Source organism: Macrobrachium nipponense, chromosome 29 (genome assembly GCF_015104395.2).
Source record: "Macrobrachium nipponense isolate FS-2020 chromosome 29, ASM1510439v2, whole genome shotgun sequence".
In the NCBI taxonomy this organism is placed as follows: Eukaryota; Metazoa; Arthropoda; class Malacostraca; order Decapoda; family Palaemonidae; genus Macrobrachium; species Macrobrachium nipponense.
In genome coordinates, this window is record NC_061092.1 from 45,583,351 (window position 1) to 45,605,850 (window position 22,500).

Genomic DNA, 22,500 nt, shown 5'->3' on the forward strand with positions numbered 1-22,500 from the left:
AATTAAGTTGAAAATGTTGGTCGTGAATTGTAGATGCCTTGATGTTCTGAACCAGTCTGATTTCTTATAATATTATCAACCTTTAGCCACAAAATTCCATTTAGTTTTAAATTATTAGCATACCAAGCAAGGTGCCACAGTTTTAAGACTGCATTCGCCTTGAAATGTACAGATTCCAAGCTTATTCGTTAACAAAATTTTTCCCCATTCGCGACCTTCAGTATTAAGTTGCCAAATTATTAAAGAACCTTCAATCCGTACCCATGTAACCTCTGCAATGAACAACGGTTATCCCTAGTTGAAAACCTACACCCCCGTATTTGGGTAACTGCTGATGAGGTAACAAGAGGTGTAATTGTTCTTAGAAATTGTGGTCCGCAGGATTTGATGTTTTGTCGATGTTGGAAGGTCCAATTCGCAAGGTGAGACATTTGTGGTATTGTATGAAAAAGAAATGGTGTTACTATATACGGTGGCCTTTTAGTAACTCGGGAATTTGTAATCTTTGTCTGATCAGAACTTGATAGATAAGGAAAATGCCAAGGGTAATATCTTTAAATTTGACAGTTAGTCGAAGTAGAAGTTCTTGGATAGTTATTAGTGAACATTACAGCTTGCTTTGTCGATTTCCAGAAGCGACTTTTGAGCACGTTCAAGAATTGCTTTTTTTTTTTTTTTTTTTTTTTTTTTTTTTTTTTTTTTTTTTTTTTTACGTATATACATCGTAGAGCGCCGGTTAGTATTCTTATAAAGCTGCTGTAACACAGGTAATCCTGTTTCAGAGCATATCTGCCGCTGGTAAATCCTTGTTAAATACAGGGACCGGTTCGGCGCTATGAGCTGTTCTGTTCATATAATTAGGCCTATGAAATAGCGGCTGTTTCATGCTTTAGGGAAGTGGTAGAGGTTCCAGGTTTTAAACACACTTAAAGGGTCGACACGGGTTACGGTGTTCTTAGTTCATTTTTTTTACTGTCAGCTCTTGATTTTTCAGGTTACTCGGCTTAACCATTTTATGAGTATTAACTAATCTACGCAAGTGTTTATTAATCTATTTCATACGAAAGATTCGGTTTGCTGTGATACTACGCCTTGTAAACAATAAGTACACTCGGCAAGGAAACTTAAGATAAAGTTTTTTTAAATCTTCGGACATATAGCTATTGTTCAATAATGCCACACCTGGCAACTCTTGAAAGGGGGCGGAGCTTCCAAATCATAGCGTTTGTTGCTTTCTAGATTTCCATCAACTTTACCATAAAGATTCTGCTGAGGTCCTATAATCATATATACTGGAATGTAGAAACAGGCTCTATATTATTCGTTAAAGTTGGTTTGGTAACGTCAGTTCAGGATAGAATATCGATCATCCTTTTTTAAAACCTACTGTGAAACCTTATAAGTAATGTTTGACACTAAACTGACGTAAAATTCATACGTAATTAAAGACTGATCTTAAACAATGAGAGAGAGGGTTTTCAAATTTGGGCAGTACTTGTGGAAATCGTGAGGAACAATACAGTAAAGAATGAAATATTATGACGATAGAGAGAGAAAGCGTAAGCATAGGCCTATCGATAGATACTTGATTCATTATATTTACTTTGAGAGATTGGGTGATAATATTTTTTTCAAGTGTTTTAAAAGTGAGTGAGAGAGAGAGAGAAGAGCAAAATCTGCTCATGTGAAAGCTTAGGCCTATTTATAGCTACTTAATTTCATTTACTTTCTTTGGGAGATTGAGTGGTAATATATACATTTTTAAAGTATGTTTTAGAAGTAAGAAGAGAGAGGAGAGGAAGAGAAGCGAGAGGAGAGAGGAGAGAGAGAGAGAGAGATAGAGAAGAGAGAGGAGAGAGAGAGAGAGAGAGAGAGAGAGAGAGAGAGAGAGAGAATTATAGTACTGGTGACGGACTTGACGGGGGAAAGGCAGAAGAAAATATAATGAATTAAGTGTATCTATCAATAGGACTATGCTTGCTCAATATATGACATGACTGCCAAGATCGTGCTGCACTATGCTAGATAAAATTTGAAGGATCATAATATTCAAGTTAATTCTCTAAGAAAGTCATACCCTAATCTTGATTACATTCGACAGTTGCCGTAGCATTCAAAGATTGTAAAAAGACGTGGAAAATTTTAGACACAGGGTGCGGTCATTCTTGCTTTCTTGATATATTCTTTACATCCACAAATCATTCACGAAAAAAGCTGTGTTAAGTAAAAATATTTATTACCACAAATAACTATGTATTGCACAGGCAATTAAAGTTTTATATCGTGGGAGATCTTTCAGCCTCGCGGCAAAAAAATGCAGTTGTGTAGGGCTGTAGGCTTCTACGAACTGCTTTGTAATGGGAGCATATAGCCAGAAAATCTTAGAGCTGACATGCTACTTAAACCTTGATTAATATTTGTTTAAAGACAGTAGCTTTGTAAACAGCAACTAGCATTCGATCCATGTCGACGTCAAAGTAATCAAAGTGTGAAATCCGTTACGTTAGCCAGTATCATCCAGGGACTTGCGCTTTCCCGCTTGCAGTTCTAGGGCTCCTCTTCACATCATAGAAAACGCTCTTGAGGATGCAACTAGATTTTTTCAACCTACCTTAGCCGTCGCAAGATTGAGTGCCATTGACGTCAACTAACTTTTAATCGCTTTGGAATACAAACATAAGTTTGTAGAAACTAAAATAATTGCATTCACCACTTACAATAATGCAATATATCCCCGTTCATGAAGCAAAACAAGTAAATATTGTCGTCGTGATACATAGTACTAAAATCAGAAATTCACATTCTATCTACAAGATCTCTATGAACGAATCCATCAGAGAAATTCCAATTACTTCGGACATATATCGTGTTTTTAAGTATCTGAACGGTTTTGTTTTGCAGTTTTAACTTATATGATATAATTTCCAGTGTATTTTTATATTCAAGAGTAAATTTAGTGATATGTCTTTTCAGTAAAAACAAATGGGAAATTGGATGAACGAAAGCTAATGAAAACTGTATCTTCAGTTTGCTTGTCGAGTGTACACGAATTCGAGTAATGAAATTGGTCAAATTCTAACTTTTAGCATATTAACATTACCGGCTATTTTAAATTTACTTAACATTCACGGCTCGTTTAAATTTACTAAACGATGGCGTTGTACTAGTTTAATTCCTACAGTATACACTTCACGAAGCTACTGGAATCACCGGGTAATAATGCGCTTGTGTGATTTGTGACTCAGCCTTTGCCTCTCGACTTCCCTCCTCCCACCTCCCTCAGCAGATGAAGGGTGAATCATCCTCCGCGCTCTGCGGTCGATTTCTATAGGAAGCAATGCAGGACACTGACACTGCGCGAGATTTGTTGAAATTTCTGGCTCCTACCCAATAAATGCTGAGCTAGCTTGAGAATTTATATGTACTGGGTTTAGATTACGGTAGTTGGTTGTTAGATGCAGCTGCCATCTTTAGCCGTTATGATAGGTATTTTTGTGGGAGCTCGTATGCAAAAGTAAAATCCAGTTTGCGAAAAATCCGCGAAGCCGTAGGTTCTATTCTGAAGAACCTGTTTAAAGTGATTTACGTTAGTTCCCCTGAAACTAATATCTTGTAGAAGTGTACCATTTTCTTTGAGTTTCTTGGTAAACTTTACTAACTTTCATATGCATCGCTATAGAATTTGGCGTTCTTTGTTCAGATTTATATTAATCCATAATTGTACATATCATTAGTTTATTTTACAGGTGTCGAAAAAGTTGCAACTTCCTTTCTGCCTACGACAATGTATGGTGCCATTACACGGCAAAATGTGAATTTAGGCCTTGCTTCCAATTTATTTATATTTTCATTTTTCTTTTCAGGTAAGAATCCACGGTGGTTTGTCGGGTGTGGTGAGTACAAGAGGTAAAATTAGTTAAGTTAAATACTAGCCTTTAAAGGTATGGATGTTAATAGCCTTGACAATGCATTTCTAAAATATATAAATATTTTTTCTAATTGCATTATAATCTTAAATAGTAAGTTTTTCGTAGTTTGCCAGGTTGAAGTTTAAATTAAAAAAAAAAAACAGGCGATGAATACAGATAGTTTATAAGTAAAACCAGTCATCTTATGGTGAACAACACTCGCGTATTAATCAGCAGCGAAGAGTGGAAGTACTCTTGCTTCTTGTCTGAAGAGTAGACCCGTGGGTGTAGCCTGTGTTAGCAGTACGTTGCTGTTGTCACAGGAAGATTATTTGGATCCGGCGTTTAGTGTAATAAGGGGAAATAATTCATTGGACATATGTAGCTGGGTGGGTGGTTTCATGAACGTAGGAGCTGTTGGTTTAACAAGTTACATACATGGGTCCTTGAGTTTGCCTCAAGTGTTATATACAGATCAAGGTCCAAAGAGAAGAGCAGAAAGTCTTGGTGGCTTTAAGTTTCAGTCGCGAGAATGGCGAAGAGAGTATCAGCAACTCGTTATCTTGACATGTCAGTTTTGATAAAATTACCGATAACAATGTGTGCATGTTTGTGATCGAAATGAGATTAGTTAGTTGTAGGTTTAAAGTTTGATTCCCTTAGTATTAAGAACGCGAAATCCGTAGAGCCAATACATTGAAGCCAAACGGTTACTGCGAATTTTCCCATACCGGAAACTTGCGTTAGTAACCCCAGCAAACAGGAAATGCCAATAGACATATTTCTCTACTGAACCCTGTGGTATCTTCACCATTTACGTAGCGTTGTAGAATGCTTGGCTCGATACCTTAAACGGGTGGGGAGGCGATGGGACCAGAAACTGGTTTCCTTGAAAGCTCTTCTCCCGCCCTTTTGTTCGGATAGGAAATGCCTCTTGGTGCATGAGGCATTGGTGTGTGAGGAGAGGAGGAAGCTGTTTTTGTGCGGGAAGGGAATGTTTAAGGGACTCATTCTAAATAGGGCTGGCATGCTTGCCCCCAGTTATTTCAAGTTAGGTTTCATTAATTTTTTCCTCAGGCTTTACTCTTAACATGTTTATTCACATAACGCCTCAGCGGCGTGGTTGGTATGGTATTAGCGTCCCACCTCGGTGGTCGCCGGTTCGATTCTCGGCCATTCCATTGACGAGTGAGATGTGTATTTCTGGTGATAGAAGTTCACTCTCGACGTGGTTCGGAAGTCACGTAAAGGAGTTGGTCCCGTTGCTGAATAACCACTGGTTCCATGCAACGTAAAAGCAGCATACAAAACATAACGCGAATAAATAATGAAGAGCGCAGGGTTCGCTAATACATGGGATTGCTATTAATTTATAATAAGATAAAAAAGGGTTGTCGGTAAACTAATTTGTGGTCTATTTGCTTTTTAGTGTAACCTCATTGGTCAAGAGATATCTTCATGCCCACGCGCTTTAGATAGGAATTAGAGAATAGTTCTTGCTTGACGTTTGGACCAAGGTTCTTCAACTGACCTTGTTCAATTAATAAGTGTTTTGGAAGAAGAGTGCACTATGATGGCGCAAATCATAGAGGTTAAGCTGATTGTCGTCTGTTAAATTTATTAGACTGGTTAATGTAGCTGAGTAAATGGAGCTTATTTTTTTTTTAATGGAAGGAATGAGTACGATAATTCCGAAAGTGAAAGTTTTTTTTTATTTTTAGGGGAAGGAATGAGACTACGATCATTCCGAAAGTGAGAGTAATCATGTCGGTTTATTAATATGCAAAGGTTTTTCATGTGAAGTAACCGGTGGAACCGGGTTTTAGTTAAGTTTCAAAATCCTACTAATATTTTAGGGTCATTTCGTTATTATGTTAGTATGAAGTTTTTGTCTACAACGAGATACAAATATCTCCCTCGTCACCCGTGGAATGGACGTTTTTAAAATAGTCATTCATGCTACTTGAAGGAACAGTAAACTGCCTCATATATACATATATGACTGGTAAAAATGTCCTGTTACAACAGAATTCCATCTAATAAAAGGAGCCCATAAAAACAAAAATAGAGAAAAAAGTACTATTTCAGAGACTGCTCTCTTTCTCATTCATATACCTGAAGAGAGACAGCAGTCTCTGAAATATAGTACCTTTTTCTCTCTATTGGTGTTTTTATATCGATACTTTTATTAGATATACATATACTTATATATATATGTATATAAAATTATAATTATAAAATTATAATAATTATAATTTTATTATATATACACGAAGAGAATGCGACTTGTTTTCTGTGAACTGATGATCTCAGTCCTGTTTTCTAGGACGAAAGAAAACGGGAATTTAGTCAAACATGTCGCGAGATTCCCGCAGGCTTATCATAACGTGACACACATTGTAATTATTCATTTCCTTAAAGCATTGAAGCATTATTGTTTAGAAGTTTCTCTGTATAAGTTTTGGATATGAAAGTTCCATTTAGAAACTGAATTGATCGCAATGCCGCAAGAACCGTAACTCGACAGAATTTGGAGCTCTTGCCTCTCTGTCTTGGTCGATTGGCGCCACTGTTGGGCATTCCGGGAAGGATTGGGATTATCTTTTCTACTACGATTGTGGAGCACGACAGGGAGTGCGCGGTGGTGGTGGTTTTCGTACTCCTTAGTGGTTGGTCTTAATTTAGATCAGTTATGCATGTTGCAGATATATATTGTAATCTAATAGCATGGAGGTGCTAAGGGGCACGTCGGGCTTAAAAGTATGAGGGTTGAGAATTCAATTAACATGTGTTGAATTGTGTGCTAAAGAGCATTAGTAAATCCCAGACCGTTAGAAAATATTGAATTAACCTATTTTAGATGGCTTGGAATCTCTCTCTCTCTCTCTCTCTCTCTCTCTCTCTCTCTCTCTCTCTCTCTCTCTCTCTCTCTCTCTCTCTCTCCACAAATTTGTATTTTGATTTGCTGTAGGATACAAGGGGCATAGATATCCATGAAATAAAAGGTGCATAGATATCCTTGAAATAAAGCGTTGAAGGTCTTCGATGATGCTTGCGGGCACTAGTAACAAGGGCGCCACCCATTTCGCCTCGTTGCTAGCAATACGGGGGTAGGTTAGGAGTTGGCCTAAAGCCATGCCCCCTGTTGTTTGGAGTCTTGATGACACTGCCAAACCACCTCTTTGTAAGTGTGCCCGAAAGGAATTTGCGTCTATAGTGCCTTTTCTACAGGGAGACATATGATCAGTGTAGCTGATTTAGATTAAGCCCATCATGCCGTGTTCCTTATCGCGTGGCTCTCGAAATTTATTATTGTTTGCTTTTGATGATGCCAGGGACTACAATGTATAGAAGAAAGGTTGCTTCGAGTGGCGAGCTGCCTTGTGATAGTGCTTCAGAATCCGGCCAAGGTCAGTCATGTAAAAGGATGCGTAGCGGATCATACTAATGCCTAGTAGTCGGGAGGGCGGTCATGGTCTTCATATGTTCTTGGTCATACTTGATGACCTTTCTCATAGTTATTACCTGTGATATAGTTTAATGCAGTCATAATTATAGAAGTGTGAAGGGTGATAGATTTGAGTATTCAAGTCCAAGTTGAAAGTTCAGTGAGGCGATCTATAAAAGTGGTGAATTGCCAGTCTTGCTTCTTCGGGATTTAGCCGTGGCATTATGTTGTACCTTGTATGATCAACGGAAGACGCACCCCAAATCAGGCTCCGGGGTTGGTCCGTAGACGGAGTAGTGCCCAGAAATAGCCAGACAGAACAGTGGGGTCTTTCGCATTATTCGTCTGATGGTTGTGGCTAGGGAACTCGTGCTGAAGCTTACGGACACATCCGTAATCTCTCTCTCTCTCTCTCTCTCTCTCTCCCAGAGAGAGAGAGACTGTTTGGCTGGAAATACTAAAGCACACTAGATGTTTTATAACAAAAATACTTCCCCCCCCCTCCAATCCTCCAATCCTCATCATTAGGTAGATGAAAGCAGAAGTTTGGTGGGCTGACGTATCTGACGGGGCTTTTCCGAAGTCTTGAATTCAAGGGTTATAGAACTTGGAGCAGCTCCGTGAAATTCACAACTTGCTTTGGTACCCGTTGGTGGAGAGTTTGCGTTGGTGCCCTTTGGCGGTGTGGGAGTTTGTCAAGCTTAGTGTTGCTCCCCAGACTATTTACGTGACATTGTTACTTGGCAACTGTCGGAACTAAGTCTCGCTGACACTCGGCGACCTCGTCTATTTTATCAGCGAAGGCCGGTTTATGTTTTGGGAGGGAAGAGGGTGATGAGTTACGCAACGTAGGAATATTGGGATAAAGCACCATCAGCTATTTAGTTGGTAACAGCTGATGTCGCGAGTCGATAGGGAGGGGAGTTTAATCCCCTCGTCCGTGATGGGTTTGAAGGTTAGGTCAAGGTGAACAGCAAAGATCTTTTAATAGGGCAGTAAGGTCAAGATCCTAGGGTTTTAAGTCCATTGAATTAGGCCTGAGTACTTCTATCAACATGAAATGAAAGCAGCATTGAAAAGAATCTGTACACATCACTTGATTTATTTATTTTTTTTTTTTTATTTTTTTTTTTTTGTGGGGGGGGGGGGGGGGCATTGCGGGTAGCTTGATTGGAAAATTTGCAAATGAATTTAACCATGATTAATTCTTAAAGGTTCTTAAAGAAATGTTCACTGGCACTACGGATAAGCAGCTTTTATGTCCTCGAAATATTCAAATCTCAAATTACTTGATGTTTGTGTGGTGAAAGCAAAAGCACCCTTGCTGTAAAGAATCTGTTTACATTCTCTGACGAAGACATTCGGGCAGAGTCGGATTGTTGCCGAACATTTCTGGCCCCTGGCAGCAGCGGTGGCAGAAGTGAAAGGCAGCAGGTGTAAACACTGCGAGCCTGTTAGGATCTTAGGCTCCTGTTGAGCAGTTGTTGCGGTTTTCATTTTTTTATTTAATTTTTTTTATGGTAGAGGCTGCACATGCACAATGTACAAACTGATGAAAGTGCGTTTGTGGTGATTCTGCATGGTTCATGGGTTGCGACATTAGTTTTTCTGAAATCTGACACCTCTCTAGTTTTTCTTACTGTTTTCGTTTTGATGTAGGTGCGATTTTTGCGTATTTGGCTGTCATTCTGGCCCTCCGAAGACGACATTGGTTTTTTTTTGGTACGTGTTGCGTAGTCTGTGTAAAGAATTTCTCCCAATTGCCGTCGTATTTTCCGCTGTGGTCCCTCTTCCCCAGTCGTAGTGTGGTGAAGACTGCATTTCAGTGTGTGATAGCCAATGAATATTTACATAGCCGGTTCTGATCGATTTGGAGAATAGTGTTTACCTCACGAGTTAAAAATAATCCATTCAGAAAACTGAAACGGAGACAGCTGAAAATGTTCAGTGTTGGTCTTTTGACATTTAAGCACTATTCCCGAGAGAGAGAGCCAAATTTTAGGGCTTAGGTCAACGTTCTGGCTATGTACCTCGTTCTCTTGAATATTCGAGTGCGTTTCATTGCGATCTTATTACAACAGTGTAGTCTCTCCTTGCCTTTCGTGAGGTTTCTTCTACACAGCCACAGTTGTCTTGCAAAAGTTATACTAATGATGGGTGAGAGGAAATACCAATATAAAGTAGGATCAGCCTTTGGCTCCTAGTTGCAACCCTTTTTAAGTTTTACTGTACCTCCTTTCATACTCTGTTTCCATCGTACTTTCCACCCTCTCCCTAACAAATGATTCATAGTGCAACTGTTTTGAGGTTCTGATGCAAACAAACTGGGACAAATTGTGTAACTCGGTATTGCCAAAAGGTGAAATAATTGGATTTCCAGGGCATGCATCATTCAAGAAGGCATAAACAGATTATTAGGGGAGGCCCATTAATGGTATATAAACACACAACTAGTATAGGAGAAGTAATTGTATTTTGGAAATTTCTTTCGTATTACAAACGTGCCGTAGCGTCGTCTATGTACCAAAAGGTAATGAGAGCAGTGAAGTGTAGGATGATATTGAAGGTAACAGAGGATATGGTAATCCTACTATTGTAGTGAGTTGTATATTGTTCTTAGTGGCGTGTGATATCGCAGGATGTTTGTATTGGCATATCCTATAGATTATATAGAGTAAACATATTTGTTGGCCTGATTATATTTGATGTTAGATAAAGGGACACTATACGATATGAAATTTTTTGTTTTAAGAATTCTTCATAATAATTTAAAACTAGACTAACGCTCCATCTTTTAGATATTTTAAGTCTGCGACTAAAAACTCTTGACGACGTGAGCAATCGCTGCTTCTGAGGCTTCGGCGTGTGATGGTCATTTCTTGGTCTTAGGCCTTTGGTTAGGATAGCTTGGAAGAGGTACACGTCGATTATGATGGTTTTTATACTTACAGTAGACTAAGATATTGAAGTCTAATTTAGAACCTTCAAGAAATACTGAAAGTTCTCAAACATTTCAAGTGTTTTATTGACTTTTCATTCCCTCGTCATCACGCCTAGTTTGGCGCCATCGATCATGACTCACTCCTGAACCCGGTCATATGATATGGTATATTTGTTTGGGTATCGGTGTTGATTTGAACGTAAGGAGGCTGTGACGACATTATGGCGTTTCAAAGTAAAAGGGGCCGGGGATTGAGAGAGCTATAGTGTGTGAGTTTGTGTGAGCGAGGGAGCGAGAGCGAGTGCCCGAAGTGCGAGAGGGATAGATGTGCCAGTAGGTCTTATGAGAGAGAAGTTCCCGGTGGCTTCAGTGTGCGCAGCCTTCTAGTGATATCCACACGGGGCTCCGGTCAAGCGGCTTTGGAGCGAGATACCTCGGGAACTAACTTCCTTCTGAACCACTTGATTGGGGAGATCGTTTGAGTGTTCAAAGAGAGAAAGCTTGTATAGGAAACGGGGAATCTGCCGGTTGACATCGGTGAATTTGGGGATCTATACGCAACGTAAATTTCTCGACAAGCAAGTTTTTAAAAGGATCTTTCTTGGTTAGACCGCAAATATGGAATGCATCAGGTGGCTCTTCAGTAAATTCGCCAAGAAGGCCCAGCCAGCGAAGAAGGTGAGGAGTGATTGTGTATGAATATGGTGGTGTCGTGTTTTACCTTGTAGAAACATTGATTTTAATATAGATGTATCACGTTCTTGTTGCTAAGAAGCTGCGAAGGGTTGGCATTGAAATTAGATATGAATAGTATAAGTATTTTTAGGAATGGCGGTGTTTCTACTTGACTATAAGCAGATGCCTACCCCCCCCCCTCTTACTCTCCCCATCTCTCGGTCTTCTGGCCCCCACACCGTGTTTTACTCCCCCCTCCGCATCTCTCTGCCGAACCTAATGCTACGATTAGATCAGCCTTGCTGTACTTAGTCTCCGACATTTCTGTCTGGTACAACATTCGTGACCCACTTGATATTTTCAGATCGTGAATCGCCCAAGTTTTCATTTTCAGGTCCTTCGTCGCCGTCGCCGGGAAAATGTTCTGTTAGCCGGCAATCTGCTGTGCGGAGATGCCTCATGTCAGATGGCCATGACTCACGTGGTGCATTTCGGACCCTTTTAAAAGGGAGACGGGCGGTGTCTGGTTAGGTTTTTTCGAGTTGGGTGGGAGGGCCGTGGAATGGGATGTGCCGTGGCGTAGTGCCACGCTTTGCCTTCATAAATTTCCTTCCGCTTGAAGAGCATCCAATGGGTGTCGAGTAAGTGGGTCAAGGCTGCTTGAGGTTCCTTAGAGCCAGAAGAGGAGTCGTCCTAACAGGAATGATCATTTTTCGGGTCACCTGAAAAGAGAAGGTGTAGGGTAGGGCGCAGCTTGAGTAGGCAGTGTAATGAAGAGTACGGTTACCGGGCATCGGGATGTGTGTGGCCAGGGTGCATCATGCTGGCCTCTTGGCAGAGGTTTGCCGATGCCATATATGTTGGGTTTTAGGCCGGCGCCTCCACGGATCCTGCTGTTGCCTGTATTCGTTGGTTTTGTTTGTTGCCATAGCAACGTTTGGTCTGCTTTTGTTTCCTGACTTTGGACATGATCACATAAAGCCCCGTTATTTTGGGGATCATTGGTTAAGGTAGTCGAGTTTTTTTCTTCTCCTCCTCTCATATACTTTAATATAACTCTCTCATCATCTCATATTAATATATATATATATACTATATATATAAAATATTAATATATCCATATATATATATATACCTATATATATATATATATGATATATTATAATATTTTATATAATTTATTTATAAGTATATATTATATATAAATTTATATATTTATATATTTTATATATAATTTAATATTTAATATATATATATATATATATATATATATATATTTATATATAATATATATATATATATTTATATTTTATATACATATATATCTATAATATATTTTATATATATATTTATATATATATATATATATATATATATATATATATATATTTATATATAGATATTTATTTATTTATTTATTTATTTGGATACTTAGTTTTTGTATTTCTTTTGCTCAAAAGCGAACGGTATTTTTGGCACATTTTTTCAGTATTTTCTATAGTCCGCATAAGAGATGTCCTTGTAGCGCGCTCTCGCCTAAACCTTACTGAGGCGATAGTCTATTTACATCGGTTGATGGCCTCCGGTGAAACTCAAATCACAACACGATCTTCAACTTGCCTCGAGTTTCACTCAAGTATACATAACTTCTATTATCTCCAATTTTTTCTAATTTTCTCCGATTTAGTTGACCATTATTAGATTTAGTGAATTGTTTTTGTAGGTCAGTGCACTTGTAATTTGAATTTAGTATGTTCATGTAATTGTATTATTGATTTGTAGATTATTAGGTAAGTTATTGGACTTTTAATGTTATGTGTATGTTGAGGTGCAACGTGATGTTGCCTTTATTGGAGTTTCTGGTCATCAGGATAGTTTCGGTTGCTTATGAAAATTTTGGGGAACATTCCATTTGTCCTAAATAGGCAATTCTCTCTCTCTCTCTCTCTCTCTCTCTCTCTCTCTCTCTCTCTCTCTCTCTCTCTCTCTCTCTCTCTCTATTTGCATTATTAGTTTTACCTAACAGGTGTCTTAAATAAACCCGTCACCTGTTTAGACGGCAAGGCGACCTTGAAGCCGTATTATTAAACTAAAGTTTCTCCTCCCAGACTCACGTCATCATTTAAGCTCTCGTAAGGCCATCAATGGTAATTGATGACAGGTTTGAACTTTGCGTTATGAGTCTCCTGTCGACGTAGTTTAGTTGTCCTTCAATCTTTGAAGCCCACTTTAAACCTTGAAAGTTTAACGGTAAGAAGTTCCCGTATGGGAAAAGTGCCGTCTGTGCACTTCACACGGTGTACTGTAGGCATTACTTTATGGTTCATTGCAGCTTCCCTTCTGCCCCCAGCTGTAACCCTTAAGTGGAACCAGTGGTTATTCAGCAACGGGACCAACGGCTTGACGTGACTTCCGAACCACGTCGAGAGTGCAACACCTTTCTTTTTCACTCTTTCTACCCCCTCATAACTATTGTTTCAACATCATAAGCGCCGAATGATTTAATGTTCCCAGCACTTGGCCTTTGGTCTAGATTTTATATGTTCTCGATGGGAGATGAACTCATCACGTTTTTGTGAACGTAACCCCTAGACTCGAAGGTATTTGTCTGACAGTTCCCATACTGGAACTGCCACCACTATGCCTAACCGACAATACCTCTGTGTGAGTGTAGGAAGATAATTTTGTCAGGTTAGTGACGCCGCCGCATACCTTTGGAAACAGTAAGTCAAAATTGAGATTCATGTTACACAGGCGAAGCGACAAAGAAACTCAAACGTAATGTGCATGGCAGGATAGTGTCCAGTATGTCATTCAACGTATTGCATCTCCTCCACATTTAAATGGGTTTCAAACTTGGGACAAAATAGAAAAATCATGCATATGAAAGGAGATCATTTTGTCAGTCAGCACGACTTTCACCTGCCTTGTCACTGCCTGTAAACTTCGACGTTGCATTTGGCGGATGGAAGCCTTTCAGATGATAAAGTTAGTGACTGGCTTTGAACATGACTTTCTTACCTAGATTGGCTGCCATCTGACCATTCTGGGCATCTGTCGGGAGGAAATAGTTATGTACTAATAAAGAAGAGTAGAAATGTTCGTAGAGTATATCACAGGCCAGTAGGAGACATTTACTGGAAAATCGCATTCACGGAGCGCTTGTGAATGAATATTACGGGTGGAAGGTAGGTTTGGTTCGTGGTAATTGTCTGTCCTTAGTTAAGAAGGAATTAATACGTGAAATTTTGAATGTGTTGAATTTTTCATAATATAATTTACCTTTATATTAATACACCGGTAAAGTGGTGGTGGATAGTTTTTATATTATATATATATATATATATATATATATATATATATAATATATATATATATATATATATATATATATATATATATATATATATATATATATATATATATATATATATATATATATATATATATATATATATATTTATAGGTTTTAATATTTGTGAAATCTCCAATTTGTCTGCTTGCCGACCTCTCCTAACATTTGTTTCATAGTGCAACTGCGATGTTACCCTTTTATTACACCTTTCAAACCCTTCTACTCCCAATTTGTTTAAGCGCTGAATGTCCTCATGGGTCCCAGCGCTTGGCTTTTGACCTAAATTCTATCTTCCATTCCGATAGTACTTAAGGTAGACCTACTTTACGGCTTAAGTTTTTGGGTAGATTGCAATCTTGTGTTGATGGGTTCTAAGCAACTCACTCTCTCTCTCTCTCTCTGTTGCTATGGTTACGAATGTTGGCAACTGGGGAGGGGGTGCTAAGAAGTGGGATGGGCGTTGTTATGCAAGTCGGGATGGGGGTGTGTAGGGGTCAGGCAGGATGGAGGGGACGGGGGTGGTCGGCTACATGTCTATGGATGGCATCTTCTGGCGCCCTGTCAAAAATGGGTCCTTCCTCTTTTCAGTGTTGTTTCTCAGGTACTGAGAATGTGGGTCGTCTTAGATTCTGTTCCCTTTCAGCTTGCCATAGATGGACTCAAAATAGTTGTACCGTTACGTGAAAATTTCGTAATCTTAAATATGTAAAACATTGTTTATTGCTGATCTATTCTAACAATACAGGGTTATATCGGCTTCCCTTTCCCTGTTTCCCAGCACATTCGCCAAGTAGTAAATTTATTTTTTTCTGCTATCAACAAGTTTCCTCTTCCTCCTAGTAGTCTTCTCAACCACCCCCCTCCTCCCCCTTTCCCTCGTTAACGTCCAACGATCCGTGAAGAGAAGTGATGCTCCTGGTTGAACCTGTTGGCAAAATGGGGCTGAAGTGATCAGAGTAGTGGGTCTATCCAATGTTTTTGTTTTCCGGCATTCACAAAGTACTAGTTTTGGCTCCTATGCCGTATTAATGAATTATGCGAAATTAATTGCACGTTACTAGTGATGTCCGTTCAGGAATATGACCTATGAATGGATTAAGATCTTTGATGCTGAATGGATTAAGATATCTTTGATGATAGATTGGTAATTCATTCCCATAAATGTTGACATACGGATGAAATTTGACGTAAGTGGGAGTATGTATTCTATTCCAGGCTCTTCTCACGAGCAAGGTGGCGCCAAAAGGCTGGACTGTTGGCGCCTCTCTCTCTCTCTCTCTCTCTCTCTCTCTCTCTCTCTCTCTCTCTCTCGTAAGGCAACTGCTGGGTTTGCTTGGGAAAAGGGGTACGGAGTTCCCCCTTTGGGGAAGGAAGGCGGCGGGCGACAAAGAATGACTTGACGGAACGAACGGCGGGGTAATCGTTCCAGCCATATTTCCGAATATCGTGACGTCATTCTCTTCCGACGGTAATTAGGCTGATGTCTTTTTTATCAAAGGAGACTTATCTTTATCTGTGACTTTCCTTTTGAGATGTCCCTAACGGAAGTAATTGTGCCTTCCTGAGATTTGATTTGTAATACCTTAAAATCATATTTCTGAAAGCAGGCCTAATAATATTAGCTTTAGACATATGCATAATGTACTGTGATATATGACAAGGGTCTGTTACATTTTGAAATATGGATGCGATAGTTTTAACACTTTGAAATGTTTGCCCCAATTCGAGACTGCGATGGAGCCGAATTTAGAGAGGAGCGGGAGGTTAGCCAAGTGACCTTTTTCTACGGATCGATTTCCCGTGGAAGTGGGTGACCGGCGTGTTTGTTGAAGCGTCTTGTTTACTCTGTTAGTTTATTTTACAGATGAACAGTTAGACTTTATTATGACTCGTAGATAGGAGGGGACAAGTCTAGCTCGTAATTTGACGACCCGTGTTCGTCCCGAACTGGACGAGGAGGCAACGAAGGATAGAATGAAGTTGTTTTGCCAGTTCATTGATTAGCCACCTACTAGTAACATCTGCTTTCGTCGCGGGTAGGGTGGCGAGATAAAAGATACTGTCAGAAATATATGCGTCCAAAAGTGAATCGCTATTTATATAAAAAATATATTAAATGACTTAACTTATATGTATTACCATTAAGATAACCCTAAGAGACTTCAAATGGTTTTCCCCCAGCTCGCTGACGATAGACACCTAGGGCAAAACCATTTGTAGTCTCTTAAGTTTATTTTAATGGTAAATTCATTTGAGGTTGTCATTTTTTTAAATTTGTGAAATTTATATTTTCCTCGTAGAAGCAAGATTGCTTTGCATTTTTTAACTTTTTTCTAGCATTGCTGTAGCATAAGATTTTTACATACAAAATAATTCCTTACGGCTGGTAATTAGCTGGGCTTTCTTGTTTGGAAGTTATTTTAGGTTTTCATTTGTACCTTTCTCAGACGGGCTACAGGATACAAATGTGTGCAAGATTTTGACGAACCGTTATCGCAATTTGAGAAGTTACTAAATCAGAATAACTGTTATCTAGGGACGTGTCCATCTTTAAAACCATAGCTAAACTGGACATTTCCTACTTTTGAGTTGTCTTTGTTTTAGGTGTGTTTGTCAAATAGATAAAAGTAAGAAAGCATTTCCCGCAGTGCATGAAACGTAGGTAGGACGTTTCCTGTTTGGTTGGCCATCGCGTTGCCAGTCTGCACGTCAGTCTGTCTAAAGATAGGTCGATCGTTCATAGTTATTCTGCTAAGAAGTGCGGTCGATTGCAGTTGACATTTTTCGCCTGCCTCTTTTATCTCTTCCATTAATGGCTCTCCCAAGGTCACGAATCATATGTTTTCAATCACTTTCTCCTTAGTGGAATCTTTGCTGTGGACGACTTTCTACCATTCTTCGGCGCTTACAAAGATGCTTTGGGTTAAAGGATCACGTGGCGTTGTTTGTACCTTCAGAATTGTATAAAATGTCAGGTTTGTTTTGCCGAGCTCAGAATACTTGAACGAATCTTAAAACAATATACCTTTTAAGAAGCTGTTCTATACTTGACCTGCTAAAACACACTCGTTCCAACCCCCCCTCTCTCTCTCTCTCTCTCTCTCTCTCTCTCTCTCTCTCTCTCTCTCTCTCTCTCTCTCTCTCTCAAGGCCTTTCAGTCATGGCTTAAGTCCAGTATTACATAATTTTATCCAGTGTTCCTAATCCGCTTTATACCTTCTGTTTACACGGAAGGTGTTACTAACGTCTGTCTGCTGGTGACTTTGAATGAAACTTCACTGCAGGGAATTCCTTCTTCTAATCCAGCTGTCATTATACGCTTTTGTAAATATTGCGACTGGTTCCTGTTGAGCTAGAATAATTTGTCCAAAACCACAGGTTGCTTCGTGAAGGTGGTTAGAAAATAAGTGCTTCTGTATTAGCTGTTTTTTTTTTTTTTAATAACCACAGGAGGTTGATTGTGGTGGAATGTTGGTCTTGAGAAATGTCTATGGGGAAATTTTTACAACTGCCTCCTTTGTTTTTTCCTTGTCAGTACGTGAAAGGTCAGTTGCTGAGATTTAAGTTTTCCGGCGGATTTCAGTTGGTTACAAAGACACTGGCTTTGATTTGGTGTCTTGAGGACCAAAGATTCCCTGAATAAACCTGAAAATGGGTCGCTCGCCCTCCGAGGAGCGTGGAAATAGCGCCTTACAAAAGCCGCTGCATGACGAAACTGGGCCACCGCCCATCCCCGAGCGATGAGGTGGCACTGTTTTCTTTTAGGGTGTATGACGTGGCACCCCGCTCGAGCCCACACCAGTGTGGCTTCTGGCACCGCATACCCTCCTTTGAGCCTCCTCCCTCTCCATCAGCGGCTGACTCTGCTCTCGTCAGGCATCCTTTCCCCTTCGTAAACATTTCCTCCTCCTCCTCTTCCCCTGCCACCACTTTTAGTGTTGTACTGTATAGTCTTAAAACGCACGTGGCTTTTGCAAGATAGTTATGATCCCCCCCCCCCCCCCCCTCTCTCTCTCTCTCTCTCTCTCTCTCGTCTCTCTCTCTCTCTCTCTCTTTCGTATTCTCCCCAATGGTTTAATTTGAAGTCTGGTTTTAAGGATCGTAAACTTCGGATACAGAGCGAAGGATGCGTAGTCTCATTTTCATGACGTAAACGGTCGTTTTCGGGAACCGGACTTTGAAGGGACGGATGAGCTTGTTTGCATCCGGTATTCCTTTGACTTGAGACTATCATCTAGTCGACTGCTTTGGGTTGCGTCGGACTGAAAAGATAATACATAATTTCAAAACTCTCTCTCTCTCTCTCTCTCTCTCTCTCTCTCTCTCTCTCTCTCTCTCTCTCTCTCTCTCTCTCTCTCTCTGGATGCATTTGTGATGGGGTTGATGTATCAAGAATTAAACGCGTCGTTTTTTATTAAAATCTGTAATGATACGAACTGCAATAGAATTAGACGAAACTACAAGATATACTGGCGCGTAACTGATCTGGTTGTGTTGGATGTTTGTTCCTGATCTGGTTGTGTGGATGTTTGTTCCAGTTAACTTTATGAGAATGCCTTAAATAAACTGTACCTAATATCCCTGATCCTACGGTTCTAGTTTTATTATACAGTCGACGGGAAGTCCTGCAGTTGGTGGTTTGAAAGTTTTCAGATATTTTTAGTTGCACTGGCAGTAGTTCAGGCCAGCAAAAATGGTATTTAGGGTAATGGGACATTAGAATTTTCTGTGCTCTTCCGGGGTGTTGTAATTCACCACAATCCATTTGCGTACGTTGAAATATGATGACTGAGCAGAGTCTGGAAGGTTATTAAATTATTCAGGTAGAACCAGGTAGTAAAAACGAAAATAAATTAACAACACTTGACGATGTTTATCCTTGCTTCGGAATACCTTGGCAAACTCAACCACTAGGAGCGGCTCTTGCCAATTAGGTCGCCACATTAGTAAAAGAATCCGGTTGTATATTTTGCTCTTGTCTTTATACGTAGAGAATGTTTGGGAAAACTAATGAAGAAAACGCGTGACTTTCTCACAGAAAACGGTAGGCCAAATTTAAAGTTGAGATTTGTCATAGAAAACGAGTCACCGAAAATGGGAATTGGTCCACGAAAAGGTGTTAGAGAAAACTGATGAACTTGACGATTTAGAAAGAGAAAACTGATGAACTTGACGATTTAGAAGGTGTTAGAGAAAACTGATGAACTTGACGATTTAGAAAGTGTTAGAGAAAACTGATGTAGAAGGCGTTAGTGAAAACTGAAGAACTTGACGATTTAGAACTTGGTTAAGATGAGAGGTCGGTGGTCTACAGTCTACACTATTCCCAGGGGGGGGAAATGATAGAAAGGTTTGCGTTTCAAAGTCTTTAGCCAGACGGAGTGCTGAGCTAATGTTTCAATTTATAAATTAGGGAGTTATTGTTAGTTTCAGAAAGTATCAAACCTTAACGTGCACAATTTTAGTAGGACACCTACTAAGTTATTACACCTTTAGAGGATGGCCAATTTGCTTGAATGTAAGATTAATAAATTGCTTTTTTTTACATCATAATTTAAACAATTTAATCATTGTAAATGGAGGTGCTCGTTCCTTTGGAAGGGTAGTACGTGTGGGTAATTTGTTTAAAACAGGTTTCGGGGAATTGGGTAGAATAAAGCTGCATTATGTTCCTTATTGCGTATGTCACGTATATCAATATACAGTGTTTCTCCTCCTTAACTTTATTTTTTTTTTAACTATCTTTACAGTACTCTTGAATGATAATTATTTTAATGTTTGTAATTTTATCAGTGGACAATGTTAACGTAATTATCTTCAGGAAGTCTATTATTAGAATGATTGGTAATGTATATTTTTTAGTAGTTGGCAAAACTAAGTCTTGGAGATAATTCCTAGAAGAGTGAGGTGTTGGTTTGCCAACTTACCACCTCTTCCGCCTACCCCTGGGCCCCCAACCCCCCCTACCACCAACTACGTCGGAGAGTATTTAGGAATGTGCGATTTAGAAAATATATATATATATATATATATATATATATATATATATATATATATATATATATATATATATATATTTATATATTTATATATATATATATATATATATATATATATATATGATATATATATATATATATATATATATACACACACACACACACACACACACACACATATATATATATATATATATATTATGTATATTAACTTTCAGTGTTAGTGTTATTTCCGAATTTTATGAGGTATTCTTAGCTGAGATCATGCAATTATGACCACTTTTTGCCATTTTTCCACTTTACCGTGTAGTAGTTTGTCGTCGTCTAAACTAAATTCTTGTTTGAATCTTGATAGCGTTTAAAATTAGTAGTAGGCAAGAACACTGAAGTTTCAAATGTTGTGCTTTGCGATCAATTTTCAGATTAACAATGTTTTGGAGATTGAAGGTACGGGAACACGACGCACTGTCAGGAAATGCGACCACTCACGAACGGTAAATAAGCTTGGACGAGGAACAATAGGCTTAGAAAGTTCGTGTTGATATCTTAGGTTGGTCACCCCAGTGAAGAGAAGACGGAGAGTCATTTAAGACCTCACACCCAGAAAAACAGACTTTACACATACCGAGTAGGATCGGTCGAGGAAGTGGTTTTGAAGTTTTATGTAAGTGTGGCCTTGCCATGATATGAATGGGGTTAGGAGGTAGCATAGCCTTGGCTTGTTTACTGGGTGGGGGGGGAGGGGGTGGTGGGTGAGGTGCTAGCTGGTTATCATTGTCAAGTGTTGGCTTGAGTTTTGTCGCGCTTTGTTAACAGACCGATTATGGAATTGACTTTCTTTACGGCTAAAGATTTTGTGATGTATATTAAGATTTGTAAGGTTTATGAATAGGGACAAAGTTAAATGTTATAGCTCAGCGGTTCTCAAAGTTTTGTTGACTCCAGAACCCCAATGAATTCCCCAAAATCGTTCCATACCCCCTCTGCTTAAGTATAACTTATACTTTGTTTAATAATTCATACTTTAGGTATGAATAGCCAGGAATAGACCATACAAGAAAATCAAAAGGGTTTTTAGTTTCATATAGTAATTGATAAATATACCCATGTAGTATACATTGACATTAAAATCTGGTGCTATACAAATATCCAACAATCAGTCCCATACCCCCAACATGTGGTTCTCAATTTCATGCCACCAAGGGGTATGGATACCCCCCTTATAATGTTTGTCCATAGTAAAAAAAAATTTAATAGTACAACCAGTAAGAGTTTTTGACTACCATTTCACTGTAATGGTTCGAAATATTTGGTGGCTTTATTTCAGTTGGGTATTACCAATAGTGCTCGCAAAAATTTTTTGGACTTGTTGGCCGGCGCACACTAGGCAAACCCCCCCCCTCCCCCAAACTCAATCTCTCTCTCTCTCTCTCTCTCTCTCTCTCTCTCTCTCTCTCTCTCTCTCTCTCTCTGTAAAAAGACAGTGTGGTGCAGTCACTATTTCCCTAAGTATATTGTTCGTGGCATAGCTAATTTGAGTGTTGAATATTGTGCATTTTGTTGTAGTGCTTAACTTTGTCATTATTAATAAGGTGACCTTTGAATAATGTTGGTGTCAGAGGATGCCTTCTCGTTACTAGTCTGTCGTTTCCATGGTTGTGTGAGAAGTTATCCAGAGCCATCCAGATTTTTCAAAGTTTGGAATTTCTTGCCAGATGTCGCATTGGGAGCAAATTTTTGTATCTGTAAATTTGAGTTATTCCGGCAAGTCTTCCAATATAGTTAGTGCGAACAGTGATAAGTTTATTTCGGAAAGTTTTTCAATATAGGTGGTACGAACAGTGATGACATAACGCTTTTTCATATTAATGACCTGACCATTCTGGCTTATATTTTCCGTTAACTTTCCTAAACCCGCGTAGGCTTAAGACCCAAGGCCAAGATACTGGGGAAACCTCTCCTAAGATTGTTCTATTTTTTCCGTTACATCGAGGAGGCCACAACTTTGGTGACTGCATATGACCCCTTGCAAGAAATCGTTGTGCTAAAGACGCCTGACCCGAGAAGTCAAGAACTCACGGAGACTTACTACTATTTCCAGGAGGTACATTTACAAGTACATGTCCCTAAATCACTTAACGTTTGATGAACTTACAAACCCCTTCCCACGAGTG

The 22,500-nt window shown here is 39.3% G+C and overlaps 1 protein-coding gene across 7 annotated transcripts in view; it reads left to right on the forward strand.

Annotated features, from left to right (window-relative positions):
* Positions 1-22,500, forward strand: part of LOC135206256 (cell surface glycoprotein 1-like) — a 133,020-nt gene that overhangs the window by 87,612 nt on the left and 22,908 nt on the right. For 2 of the 7 annotated variants that reach the window (XM_064237657.1, XM_064237656.1), the window contains exon 5: positions 3,864-3,893. The exons of 2 other annotated variants lie outside the window; for them this stretch is intronic. In XM_064237657.1, coding sequence (XP_064093727.1) covers positions 3,864-3,893 — 30 coding nt within the window. Of the gene's footprint in view, positions 1-3,863; positions 3,894-10,598; positions 10,976-22,319; positions 22,431-22,500 lie in introns of those variants that run through there. 3 more of the 7 variants (XM_064237661.1, XM_064237662.1, XM_064237663.1) reach the window with 3 other exon arrangements.